Raw genomic sequence first — 14,687 nt, forward strand, 5'->3', positions numbered from 1 at the left:
GAAACTTTTCCTCCTTGCAAGAGTAAGCTTGGCATGGCAAGAGAGACAGGCGTTAGAAAGGGGAGGACAGCTCCTGTAGTAATGACAGGGCTTGCTAACTGGAGCTCATTGCTATGACACACACGGATGGCAGTGTAAATTGAAGGATGTGAATAATGCAAGAGTACATGGCTGAATATAGACAAGTGGATAATTACTAGGGCAGTTTCTTCACTCCCACTTTGTCCAGTCGTCCTTAAGAGAATACTCTATTCAAATAATACAAAACAACGTTTGAGAATGTAGCACATTAGCATCCTGTGGGGGTTAGGGGCTTACGTAGCAGACAGGTAATATGGCAATTATGTAGAAAGTGATATAGGATGATCAGGCATATTGTTATGAGAAGCACTCCATGAAAACGATCACTTTTGTGATTTTTTTCCCCCCAGTGACCTTAAATGTGCCGTCCATTATATAGGTTTTATGTTATTCAGTAAATGGTCAGGAATAGAGTTTTCTCACTGTTATCATGTAGATGTCATTGAAAGCCTTAGTTTTAAGCCAATAACAGTAAACTGCTCCCCAGTGCCAAAACATTGTGCTGGAGACATCTTTTATCATCATATTGACAGGGTCCTTTATATGACGACTGACAGTATGCAGCTTAACACAGATTTTTTGTCAGAGCTGTCAACTATTGGTTGACATGTCTGGTGTCTGTAAAGTCTGGAATATACCAGACCTATTTTCAGTCACATATTTGGAGATAAACAGGAAACAGCCGTGTTCAGAAAAAGTTGACTTTCCTTTTTTTTCTAATTTCCCTCCCTTCAATAATCAAAACAAATATACACACAACAGATGGCCCAGGAATTGCAGTGTTTAGTCTGTTAAGGTTTTTCAAATAATTAATGAGGTTATTTGGCTTGAAAGAGGAAAATAATATGAATGGATTGATGTCAGAGTTCATTTCACTGTCCATTTACACTTCTAACGAGGGTTACAAACACACACGCCATCATTTTAGAGGCAGAAATTCCGAATCTATTGAGCTACAGTACAATAAATTCTAATAAGAGACACTGCTGTAGCCCTAGAGTGGAACTTTATGAGGAGATGAGGGGCGAATTGAGATGATCTCTGTCGGGAAATGGAGCTTTTCCGCAGCAAATAGTAACTAGATACAAGAAAGAAATTGAGTATAGATAAGAGAATAGCAGAAGACCATTGTGAAAATATATAAATAAAATAAAGTCAAATCAATAACAGTATAGAGTAGAACAAGAGGCAAAATATGAGAACCTGAGGAAAATGAAAATAATACATTGACTGATGCTGATGCAAGACAATATGTCTTTTTTTTACACAATCAGGGTGATATAAGTAAAACATGTAAAAAGACAAAAATAAAACATTCGTTGCAGAACACTCAAACACGATGTGTTTGGTCAGCTGGTAACTGACCTCATATCAGTCAGAAGACAGTATGTTGTCCTGTCCTCTGTTCATGCACAATCTCACACACACACTTGTGCACACACAAACACAGCATTCAGTCACATCTTTACTCAGTGCTGGTGCTGAGAGGAACAGACAATTGTCAGCACAATGCTGATATATAGTACATACTTTAATATATGCTTATTTATATACAGTCATTTCTCAGTGATTGTCACTACCATGCATAATTGGGTCCCATATAAGCATGGGGGGGAAAGAATAGCATCATTATATGGATTGAGATTGAATTTCCAATATTTTTTCATCATGTTGCGAAGATAAAATGAGATGCAGATGTCGGTAAAGCCCTTTTTTCCCCTCCTCCATTGTTGTTGAGATTTACCTGTGATCTACAAAGGCTCTGGCTTAATGAGTTCTGCCGTTTTGCCACATTCACTCCAGTCTCATCTTCTTTTGATTCTCCTTCCTGTGTATCCAGGCACAGTGTGGTGCTTCCTCCAGTCCTATGAATTATGCATAAATGTTATACTTCAACTGTCATCACACGTCATGTTAAATATTATATGTTTCACCCAATGGCCAACAAAGCATGAGAAAAAGGCTCATGCAGATATCTGGAACTTTTAACAAAATAGATGGAGGTAGCGACTGGATCCTTCTACTTAGCTGAGCAGCCATTTCACTTTTTTTCTTCAGTTCATAAAGGCCAAGGGTCATAAAGCATGGCTGGAGGTTTACGGGCTCATAAAGTACAATTGGAATGCTTATTTGACCAATCAGATCACTTGGCTGGAAGCACCCATTTTATAATAGCATTTAACTGCAATAACTTATGGCATGAGTGATTTCTCACTGGAGAGGGTTTAGTCAGTGGAAAGAAGAAAGTGGTTGTCTCACAGATGCTCAGACTCATGTGCACGGACGCACACACACACACACACACACACACTCAATACGCTGTAACAAATAAAGGCATGGCTCTGTGGCTCTTTATACATTACCTGTTAATTGCCTGGAGATTTTTAATAGTTGAGACATTGACCTGAAAGATATGGAGCTTATATCACTGTTACAGCCCTGTGAGCTTTCTGAAGGATCACTTATTTCCGCTGTATTAGCAGCAACTCTGTGACCTTGCAGATTAATTTTTGCTCATTGCATGTGTCAGGTGCCAGATACAATACCAGGGATTTGTATATGTTTTTCAAGAGCAAGAAAGAGACACATGGAGGAAGGTTTGTGAGTTCTCCTGACTGTGTGTGGAAGAAAAGATGATTGCCACTCCGTCACTCCATCAGTGTGGCGATGACAGGTGATGGAGGTGAAAATGACTTTGGTTGCTGTAGTGATGTGCTGCTCTGGAGGATAACGCTATGCTTCCGGCTACTGGCAGGGCCGCTCTCATTAGCATGTGTCACACGTGCCTCAAGGCGGGTGTCACATAATAACTTTTTGTGCATGTTTGTGAATGTGAGTGTGTGCACGCGGTTGTGCACGAGCAATGCCTCTGAAGGATTTGTCATCCGTGGTCCCTGAACAGAGCGAGCCAGGGGACAGCAGTGGTTTGACTCTGGAGTCGATGCCTGTTCAGAGTAGCCGAGCAGGACAGCACAGGGTCAAATAAAGGATGACATCCCTGACACCCATTTTAATTACTCTATCTAGCTTAGATAGAGCTCGCCTGGCACAAGACAGCAAGCAGCACAGTTCAGATCCCCAACTCTGCCAGCCTCTAGGTACTTACTGCACCAGAATCTTCCAGCTCGAGAAGAGCTGACAGAGCTCAGCAGGTTTATATAATGCTCTAAATGCACAAATGTGCGCCCCCTCTTTGCCTGTCCTTGTCACACTGTCTGTACCCACTGAATGAGATCAGACATGATGGACCTATCAATGGGCAAAAAGGAGACAGGTAAAAAGGAAGCAGCTAATTGAAGTCCGATGGAGGAATATGATGAAACAGTTATAGCCTGAAGAAAGGATATGATGAAACAAACAAATCCAGATTAGACAAAGTGCTAGATGGAACAAGCAATGCATTGATCTTCTCCACGCTGAGAATGTAGCGTCTGTAGCGACACATCATTGCCCATTCTCCACTAACTTGTGCACTCACAATGTCAGATTTTATGTTGTTCAATTTCGTTCCAAACTGTGCCCTTGTAAACAGTTTGTATATTAAGCCTTGATGTTTGTAAATTTGCACGCAGTGTGTTTCCAACCTGTAATGCAGTATAATGTGCTTAGTGCTACTGAGTGTAAGTGAGTGCTTGGCCATTCCCCAGAGAGTGATAGCAGCTGGATCAGACTAATCTAATACAGCCCCTGTGTCTGGGGAACCATCCATTGCTTATCAGATCCCTCATTCAATAACAGAGAGCTATGCCAGTTTGTGTAGTTAAATGTGGAATATGTTCAAGTTTGTTTTTTCTCTGCCCTTTATTTCTGTGGTTATGCAGACTCAATGGACGGTTGCACCACAGACTGTAATGGAAATGGAGAGTGTGTGGCCGGACACTGCCACTGCTTCGCTGGATTTTTGGGTCCTGACTGTGCCAAAGGTGAGAAATACTTGATGGATGTTATCCAGATTTTTTCAAACTTTCAACAAATGCACCAAAAGTCAATTTTTCGACCTCTGTCTCTCCAGCTGTTATTCTTTCTGAAATTGTAAAAATAAAATTGAAAGTCTAAAATAGCTGACTACTGTTGTTTGAGCAAAAAATACTGAAGGAGCAAAAGGTTCATTTGAAGGGGACTATTTCAGCAATGGATTACTAAACATTCTGTGCACTAGCAGATATTAACTTAAATTGTCCTTGAGACGTGCCTAGAACTTGGGTCTCGAACAGAGTGCACCTGTGGCAAGCTGAACTGATTGCATACAGTTTAGAAAGGTTATCCACAGTTCACACTTCATGTTAGGATAACAAACAACCCGTTAAATCCAAGGTTTAAAACCATTTCTAAAGCTCTGGGTCTTCCCAGGAGGACAATGGCCTCAATCTTTGAAAAATAGAGGTTGTGTGCAGCCACCACCACTCCGAGAGTTGGCAGTCTGGACAAACAAGTAACTGAACAAGAGAGGCCGCTGATATGTCACCAAGAACCCAACTTCCCTTTAAGAGAGATTCAGAAGTGTTCTGCAGAGATGGGAGAACCTGTGGGAAATGATCTCAGCTGCTCTCCATCAATCAGGCCTTTATGGTAGAGTGGATGCAGAAGCCACTTGAGTAAAAGGTACATTAAAAGGCTGCTTGGAGTTCACCATCCAACATTTAAAGGACGAGGAGAAAGATCATCTTCTGTAATTTGACAGAAATTGATCTCTTTGCAAGATTACTCCAAAAAAGATGTCTGGTGAACATCGGACACTGATCATCATCTACCATTACTATGGTGAAGCATTGCGCTGGTAGCGACATGATATAGGAAGAATAAAAGCAACTAAATACAGAGAGGTATAGAAGCATAAAGCCAAGACAATTCAGGACCATCTGTGGGACAAGTGTCTGACTGTCTTTGAGTAGTCCAGCCTTAAACCCTGGAGAGTTTCTGTGGAGAGACGGTTAAGACACTTGCAATCCAACCCGACAGTTTGAGAGGATCTGCCAGTGAGAATGGGATAAACTTCCCAAATCCAGGTGTTCAAAGCTTGTAGAGACTTACCCCAGAGGACTCAAAGCTGTAATTGCTGCCATAGGAGCTTGTACAAAGTACTGAATTAAGGGTGTAGTATTTTTGTAGATGAAAGATTTCTGCTTTAGATTTTTAGTACCTGTTTCACTTCGTCATACTGAGTTACTAGGTTTTTATTAATGAGCAAAAATGGCATTTGCCCATGTAAAATGTAATCTGAGAAACATAGTATGCAAAAACTACAGTGGTCAGAACATTATATATTCAACTCAGTTCTGCTCTGTGTTTCTCTTCGTCAGCAGAAGCAGCCTAAGAGTCTTCAGCCTCTCTTTGATTTTGCAGGCACTGTTTAACTTTAGACAATAAAATCCACCACTTCCTGCAGGGAGTTTCACATTAAAAGCCATCCAATAGCTCAACCAGCACCCCCTATCATTTCCAGTAAACTTTTAATGTAAAAAATCTGCAGGACGTTTTTGAGATAGCAACTTTAACAGAGCCTGAAAATTAGCAGAGTGGAAGAAACTGAAATTAATGAGCTTTCCCTTCTCTTTTCTCAATTGGTTTTACTCTGCCACTCTTCATCGTGCATGCCCGTATCCTCTGCCTGTTTCTCATTCTCTCTCGCTCTCTCTTTCCTTTGTAATACGACTGTAGTTGCATCTGTCTCATTGTGTAAAAACAGGTGATGTGATATCACATCCTATGATTTATTTACGCTCATCATTTATTCATTCCTTCCTCTCATTTTTTCCCCCCTCATTTTCTTTCTTCATTTCCTTGGCACAGAGCGTTAGATTTAACAAAGGATCAAACAAACACATGCCCACATGCATGACTGCACCGGGCCTTCATTTTAAATTATCCCAGCGAAAAAAAACAGTGGTTCTGGATCATCTTTCTGGTGCATTTGAAGTCTCAAGCTGCCACAGCTCCCCCCGGCTGCAATGGGGAGGGAGGGGGTGGGGGGTATAACTGTCAGGGCATTATCAGACACTCATGGACTTTACTTTACCTGGCTGTCATTACATTAGCCACACAGCTCTCCATCTCTGCGTGGAGATAGCTCTGCTTTCCACCCTCATTCTATAAACCCCTAATGCTCTCTTTCCTAATCTTCAGTTTTCACGATTGTTTTCACGGCCTGTTCAGAGCGAATGAGGTGACATTGGGGGGATTTTCTACAATTCCTGGGTTGCCGTGGTAGCCAGGCTCAGGTGGTGCTTGAGTAAATTGAAACAGCGTGAGGGGTAAGCTGTAGAGATGCGTATGTATGTTTGTGCATGTGTGCGTGAGAAAGAGAGAGAGAGAAAGAGGGAGACAGAGGCTGCTTGAGGATTTGCTGAATCCGCGCTGTAGCTGAGATAAGAGAGCGTAGCCCCACTCACAGTAGGTTACTGCAGTCTCCCGGCTAATATACTGCAGCACTGTGTATGTGTGTTTGCATGTGTGTTCCACTGAGTGCGTGGGTGTAATCTATGTTTGTCCTGTTGCAGACTCATGCCCCGTGTTGTGCAGCGGCAACGGCGTATACGAGAAAGGAAGGTGTGTCTGTCTCGCCGGGTGGAAGGGGGCAGAGTGTAATGTGGAGGAAGGTCAGTGTATCGACCCCACCTGCTCCAACCATGGCTCCTGCATCCAGGGAATCTGCATATGCAGTCCCGCCTACAAAGGGGCTAACTGTGAACAAGGTAAGACAGAGGCACACACACTGTCACATCAGAGACTACTCCATCTATACACATTTAATTGAAGCACTGATGTGTTTTTGGTTATATTTAAGGCTGCGCTTATCAGTCTTTTTGTATTGACATTTGACAATGGAGCAAATTACACATTTTGAAAGAGGTCCTTCGTGGTGATTGACCCTCAGAGAATTATTATCCCAGTCTGCATATCCTGTCAGTTCCACAAAGCATTTCTAACAGTTCAGATCAGTTTGACACACTTGATGCCCTGGTTAAGTGGATTTTGAGGTTATAGAATGTGTATGTATATGTTGCATCATCGTTTTGGTTTTCTCACCAGCTCATCCACCCACTTTGCAGCTGTTTTAAGCCAACTCTGCATCAAATCCCAGGCATATGCACTCAGAAACTATTGCACATAGTGGAAAATATGACGGTTAAAGAGACAGATAATCCAGAGCGCAGAAATACAATGAAAATTTGACTTAATTTCATAAAATTGGCAGAATCACAAGTCGTTATGGGTACTGATGATAATACTGTGAGTGTTTTGTGTAAGTAAGCGTTGTTTCCTAACATGTAAGCCAGTGTTTCCCATCCATTACCTTGACCTTGCAACAGTCTCACTATAATCCAGTTTTAGCACTTCTCAGAATAACTTAAATGATCTCTGTTGCACGTCTTCTCCATTGTACATCAATGTGCAGCGTCAGTGTCAGTGGGCCATCAAAACATCCATAAAGTCTCTACCATTATCTCAAGGCTGTCAACATTTGAAATAACACTGTTGGATACTGCTTTCACTTTGCAAGTTGCTGCGGCAAGTATACAGTTCTCAGCAGGCAATCAGACCTGACCTTACTGTGAATGATAGCCAGCTTCCGACATAAATCAATTGAATTATTTGGGAAACATTGTGTTAGAGTGTTGTAGTGTGTTCTGTTTGTTTAGTTGCCTCTCTAGTGGCCAGTGATCAATAAATGCAGTGTTAATTCTAAATTTTTTAATAGAGCCTAATTAATTCAGTTTGCAACAATTGGATTAAAGTAAAACACATATAGGCCCTGAGTGTCTGGACCTGGGTTCTTCATTCTTCATCAAGTTTTTTCAAAATGTGTTGACATATAGGACCTGTTCATACCTGGTATTTACATGTGTCTTGAGGGATCTGATTTAAAGAGGTCGGCTCAGTTGACAGTTGGCATTATAATGTGTCTCCTTTTGACCACTTCTGAAAGAATCACGTCACCGCTCTCCATGCAAATAAACACGTACATCATGGCTGTTTGCAAAGACAAAATGTGTTGTTGTTTCTAGCCAGTCTGACTATGACAGACGGACCCATTATCAATGTGTGTGTGTGTGTGTGTGTGTGTGTGTGTGTGTGTGTGTGTGTGTGTGTGTGTGTGTGTGTGTGTGTGAGAGAGAGAGAGAGAGAGAGAGAGAGAGAGAGAGAGAGAGAGCTCAATTTAATGGGATGGCAGCAGATGCTCACGGAGGATAAATGTCCATAAATCCACCTTGAAATTTTTTTTTTTAAAACACAATCCTTAAAACTTTAGATCTTACCTAAAAATCATTTCACATCAAATGTTGTGTGCGCTGGCAAAGCAAAAGACTTTACATCTCTGGTGAAAGTACAGACAAGAACTGCCAATAGCCAATACAGCATGTCTTGTCATGCTGCAAAATCCCCAAAACATAAACAATTGTGGGCTGCAAAAAACAGAGCACAGGCGGTGCACAGCTAATTCACTGACTGCAGGGCAACATTATCCTTTCTGTGAACATCAACCAAAGCATTGTGGGAAGACTGGTTGCAAGAACTCAAAAAACATTCCATACAGAGAGAAACAATAACAAAAGGAATAACAAAATTGCTAATTTTCTCCCAGGATGAAGCACAGAATGTTCTGTTAGGTCACTCTCTGGAAAACACCTCTCACCTTTCAATTTTGTGGTCCTAAAAGATACAGACAGGCAACATGAAAATTCCAGTTCCATGGTCAAACTTTGTTTCTGAGTGACTTTCTTAGCCCAGCTTTGGCGGAGTAATGCCCTTCGAGGTTTTGCATGTGAATACAGCCAAAATCACAGCACAGCTGTTATCTTTAATTTACGGCGGTGTTGTCGTTTATAAAGTCAGGATACTTTCAGTACAGGGTAGGAGCTCTGATATGGTTTAGAAGTTACTGCTGGTGACCATGTACAGTGTTGTTCATGGCCATTCAGTTGCTGTTTTATACAAGCAGAAAATCATGTATAAAAATACATCATATGTGAGCACAGAGAGTGGAAGACACATAAAGGGCTGAAACTGGCTGACACTAGTCATAATGCAAATGTGAAGCAATGACATCATGAATATGGTAATTGAACTATTGCAGTTACATAAAACTTTTCTTCGTTAATCTCACATTGACCATTGTCAGCCATTATCAAGGTCTGGTTTTCCATAAAAGCTGTCCTACACTTGTATGACCTTTTGAAACAACTACATTACATGAATAGTGCATTTGTTACATACAAGACATAAGTTATAAAATAAAATGAAACTCAATATTTGTTTAAATATAGTGAGAGCAAACTAGGCCAAATAATCTACAATAGTCCATGGTTCTTATGACAACAGCGCTAATGATTTGTTGTTATCTTGATCATTTTCTTGCAAGTGTCAATTGTAAACCCACCTAATAAATTAGTGAAAACAAACACAGCCATGTTACGATGTTACACTTGAACGTAACCTGAAGGCACAGCTGTCCTGAAGACCGGCCTGCTGTCGTCTCCAGTATCCAGGCCTGTAGAGACCAAGTCAGGTGTTTGACCTTGAGCGGCAGGGCGGCGTGGAGCTGAGCTGAGCCCAACTATGCTGAGCTTTGGCTCGGTGCTCAGGGCTGTAATCACACACACCAACACGGTGTAGTGCAGACCACCATGAGGCCTGCACACACACACTCACACTCACACTCACACTCACACTCACACTCACACTCACACTCACACACACACGCACACACACACACACACACAAATCAACCCATTTCACCCCTTCTCAAAGCCTCAGTTCTAAGTGTCCTATGAAGTGTAATGTTGTGGAACAGATACAGGGATTGTAGCTGGGGTGGTTAACTCCTGGATGGGATGCAAAGAACACTGCTTTCATACTCGCTGAACTGATGATTATAATGAGACAGCACCCTCCCTAACCCCGCAACCCCACCCCGCAGCACCCGCACCCCACCCTTTCCCAGCTGCCCCCCCCCCCCCCTTTGCGCCCCCTCCCCTCACCTTTGACTCACTCTTGCCTCTCCTCTCGTCCTCTCTCTCTTTGTCCACAGTGGACTGCGTTGATCCTCAGTGTGGCGGGCACGGCGTGTGCGTGCGTGGCGAGTGCGTGTGCTCGGCGGGCTGGGCCGGAGTGAGCTGTGATGACCAGCTGCCGGCCTGTCAGGAGCAGTGTTCGGGACATGGCACCTATCTCCCTGAGTCAGACAGCTGCGCCTGCCAGCCCAACTGGACGGGACCGGACTGCTACACCGGTACGACCTGTGGATTACTGTTAACACACACAGGAAAGAAAAAACTGCATCTGCAACATCACTGGTGTGCCAGTGTTCTTGTTGCACGCTTTGGTCTGGCCAGATACTGTTTCCTTGGGACACGAGGGAGAAATATTGCATTCCCCTCATGCTGTTTGTAAATGACATTTCCCCTCATGACTCTCTCCCCCACCCTTCTCACCCCACCAACAAGCACTCGCTTCACTGTGCATTTATACTGTGACACACATACGTAGCACACACACTTTCCCTTCAGCTAAATAAAGAAGAAAATGGGCAAGGAAAAAATTCATTTTGTTGTAATGTTACTCTGAGGAACACATAAATACAGTTTAAAAATCCTCATGTTTGTCCTGAGTAGAAAGAGAGCAATTCTACAGTAATTGTTTGATAAAACACTGAGCTAGTCATTGTAGACGACAAGTAAAGCATGTGCACTGTACTGTCTAAATTATAAAGTGCAGGGCTCTGCAGCCCACAGCGAGAAAAGTGTCCTTGTCCTTGCAGTGTAAGCTGACAGGGGGGAAAATAGCCATTGTAATACTGACTTTCTCTGTTCCCACCTTCCTTACTCAGTTATGGCTTTTGGAACGGATCTCCTTTTCTATGTATACTGATGATTTGAAGGCAGTTGGCATTAGCTCCGACTCTCAGGTGTATATGCATGCCATATTATAGTGATATATCCCATGATAATGATAGACCGTGGCTGAATATCTGAGATATGAGTGGCCTCTCTCTACCTGCCGGGCTTTTAATCAAAAGGACCCAGCAATTCTACATCCTGGTCTTGTTGAAGCATAGCTAAGCTAATGTAATTCTAATGAAGAGTTGAAAACTCTCCAACTTTAATCCATTTTCCCCCCTCTCCATGCTATGTATATTTAAATTGAAATAACTTTTTACTGCAGCTGGATAAGTAGTCTTTGTGTGCCTCCAGCACTTTGCTCTCTTTACTGATGGATGAGGCTTTGCTTCTGCAGAAAGTGAGTGAGAGAGAGAGAGAGAGAGAGAGAGAGAGAGAGAGAGAGAGGGGGGGGGGGGGGAGAGAGAGAGAGAGAGTATGTGTTTATTAGACGGTGAAGGGTTTACAGAAAAAAAAGAAGGAAAGACTTTTAAAGGGATGTTGCAAGTGAAAGGGAGGGAAAGGGATACAGAGAAGAGAGACCTGACAGAGACAAAAGATGGAGAGATGAAGAGAAGGAGGGTTATTAACATACTTGCCAAATCTGATCAAAATGTCAGAAAAGAATAATCGAGCTGAATTGGAGTCCCTGTAGTTTAAATATGCAGTGCAAATAGGAATCATTTGGCTGTTATTATGAGTCTATTCACTCTTCTCCTCCTTCAGGGAGCTCAGCTATTAGAGGTGGGAAGATTGCGTATTGTGAGAAAGTACACTTTTTTTCGAGCCTCTGAGGTTATCCTCTTCTATCGCTTGTCTTTTTTCTCTCACCTAAACCCAATGGCTCACCCCCAGATCTGAATTTCAAACCTCTCTCCCTCCCTCCATGTCCCCTGTGCCTCTTTTTTTACATTTTCTTTTCTTCTAACGCTCAATGCCTCCATCTGTTCCCCTCCCTCTCATTCTCCCTTCCTCTCACACTTTACGCGCCCCTTTCTCACGTATATACCCATCCACCTGTTCGACAGAGTTGTGCCCGGTGCCGTGTGGCAGCCATGGCGTTTGTTCGGAGGGCCGGTGCCAGTGTGAGGAGGGCTGGGTTGGCGCGGCGTGCGACCAGAGAGCGTGCCACCCTCGCTGCGAGGAACACGGCCAGTGCCACGACGGGACCTGCATCTGCCAGCCTGGCTGGGAGGGAGAACACTGTAACATTGGTGAGTTGTCAGTTGATTCCTGTGGGGGTGTTTAATTATTCCTTGTGATATTTTGATTACTATGATTAATGGGAGGGAAAAGATTTGTCTGTTGTGAATAATGTTCCTTTTCAACTTCTTTTTCCCACTCAACTCGCACTGTTCTCCACCCGTAGTTACTCATGATTTGGATGTAGTGGTGAAAGGTAATTTATCTTTATTTAGGATTTAAATTTCAAATTGTGCCTTCTCCAACATGCTCATGCTAAAAAGTGTGTGTTATTGTTTCTCTCTGTGTGTGTGTGTTTGTGTCTGTGTGTGCACTTTTGGATTTGGGACACACCTTGTCAGACGGCTGTCCAGGGTTGTGCAGCGGGCATGGGCGCTGTACCCTGGAGCAGAGCGGCTGGCGGTGCGTCTGCCAGGCTGGATGGAGTGGGCCTGGATGCAGCGTTGTCATGGAAACTGACTGCAGTGATGGAACAGACAACGACGGAGGTGACATTGTAGCATCATCTATCATTTTCTATCTCTTTTTCTCTTTTCTTACCTCTTTCACTTCTGTCTCTCTGGCAGATAGTCCGTTCCCTTCAGTTACTTCTCCTCCTGTTCCTCCTGCCAAAAAACTCTGCCTCACTCTTCCTCCCCCTCATTCCTCTGTGTTGTCCCACTCCTGGAGAGTCCAGCTAGTCATTATTATACTGAATATGTGTGTGTGTGTGTGTTAGCATGCATGTGTGTGTGTACGTGCAAGTGTCTATGTCACTTTTTCCTCTTGTCACAGCTAAATGTCTAATATGCATACCACCTGCTAGGATAAAAGGCACTCAGAGACATTTTCAAAAGTTTAAGCGCTGCAAACGGCACTGCCTCTTTGGTTATGAGGTGTGTGGTGACAGACGAGCGGTACAGTGTGTGTCACTCAGCCTCGTAGCCGTGTCTTCTATCCTCATGTGTCGAGACAAGAGAGGAACGTTTCTGCAGGACCAGGGGCTCTGCTCATTATAATCATCTCCTCCCTCTTTCACTTACATCTTCAGCTCTTCCCCAACACATAACACATATATTGCAATATTACATTACTTTCAACTGTGTCAATTTACTTAGAAACCCCATCAAACAACCCATTATGGGCATGTCTGTTCAGACAGTGCCGTAAGCAATCATTGGAAACAAGGTAGTGTCGTTATTGTTTGGGGGAAAGTCTTCTTGTCTGCACAGCGTTTCCCCTGAAAGCTCCTGCTGAAGTTTCACATGGTCCATTAAGGTTCACGAATGGCTCCATGCACTTTATATACTAGTAGGGGCCAGTATGAAATTAAGGAGATTCTACACAAACACAAACACACACGCACACATACACACAGCTATGTCACTGGTGAACAGTTGAACATGGGATGTTTGCAGGTGTGTGTGCAGCAACTGTTCTAATCACATTACAAAAACAAGCAACAAGATAGACCCACCTTCCAGTTTTACTTAAGTGAAGCGATGCTGGCGAGCCAGTTCAGGCAGTAAACTCGAGCAGCGCTGCTTTATTCATGTGACATGCCTCACTCCCTGGAGTCCTCTAACATACACGCTCTCTCAAATTGACGCTCTGTTTAAGCTGCAAAGATTTCCCATTTTTCCCTTTGCTTATCATTGCCTCTGCTGCCCCACATTAGTATTACAGCCTGTCGATTCAGCCCCTGGACCCCCCCAGGCCAGAATCCACCTGTATGCTCCGCCAGGGGATAAATGTATTTGCTCATCACTCCCCATTATATCAATAACTTCAGATTTGCTGCAGTGATTAAGAAACTATGTTCTGCTGCTGCGATAAACATTTCAAACGCGAGTCGTCTTGACTGAACTGACAACGCTACATCACAAGACTTCAAGTGAATGTTTCCAAATGTCCATGGCTAAGTGATTTTGTCATGCTAAGCTAAATGTTACCAGTTAATCCTCTTAGGTTACTCATTAACCCTAGTTCACAGCCTATTCCTCTCACTGCCATAATAAGTGCACATTTCATATTAATTACTCACATCACAGATTTAATTAAACAGAAGGAAGTGCACCGAGCTACTGACATCTCTGGTGAATTGTACCGAACATTGTGCAAGCATTGCACTTCTCTGAGGTTGGCTCCCCCATGTCATCAGGTTGGTGCATGTTCGTGCACAGAAGCTAAAATATTGTGCTTGTACCAGTTTTGGGAAGTGAAATAAAACACTTTTAAGCATGGGCCTATTACACCAGCACCCTATTGACGCCAGAAGGACTCCAAAAGTGGTTTTATTTGTCTTCACATTGTTTGCCCCAGTTTTTCGTTGTTTCTGCCGAAATCTCAGCAAGTTAACACAAGAGGAGTCGAACATGAACAACCTGTCTATAACAATTCTAACAGCGTTTTAAATGTTTCCTCCACTGACACACAAAATGTAATTTGTGTACTCCTGGAAGCTCAACCAACAGCACCGCTGCTAAAAATACGTCCTAAGGGAAACATATGGTGCATGTGTCGTTCCACAACAGTGCAGGAAGTCTC

General features: G+C 43.1%; 1 protein-coding gene across 1 annotated transcript in view; it reads left to right on the forward strand.

Moving 5' to 3' along the window:
* The window catches only part of tenm1 (teneurin transmembrane protein 1), a 172,042-nt gene that overhangs the window by 91,903 nt on the left and 65,452 nt on the right, over positions 1–14,687 (forward strand). Inside the window, exons 9-14 of the mRNA XM_062393798.1 lie at positions 3,903–4,004; positions 6,579–6,773; positions 10,112–10,312; positions 11,987–12,172; positions 12,328–12,357; positions 12,503–12,649. Of these exons, the coding sequence (XP_062249782.1) occupies positions 3,903–4,004; positions 6,579–6,773; positions 10,112–10,312; positions 11,987–12,172; positions 12,328–12,357; positions 12,503–12,649 (861 nt within the window). The remainder of the gene's footprint in view (positions 1–3,902; positions 4,005–6,578; positions 6,774–10,111; positions 10,313–11,986; positions 12,173–12,327; positions 12,358–12,502; positions 12,650–14,687) is intronic.

This window comes from Platichthys flesus, chromosome 8, assembly GCF_949316205.1.
Source record: "Platichthys flesus chromosome 8, fPlaFle2.1, whole genome shotgun sequence".
Classification (NCBI taxonomy): domain Eukaryota; kingdom Metazoa; phylum Chordata; class Actinopteri; order Pleuronectiformes; family Pleuronectidae; genus Platichthys; species Platichthys flesus.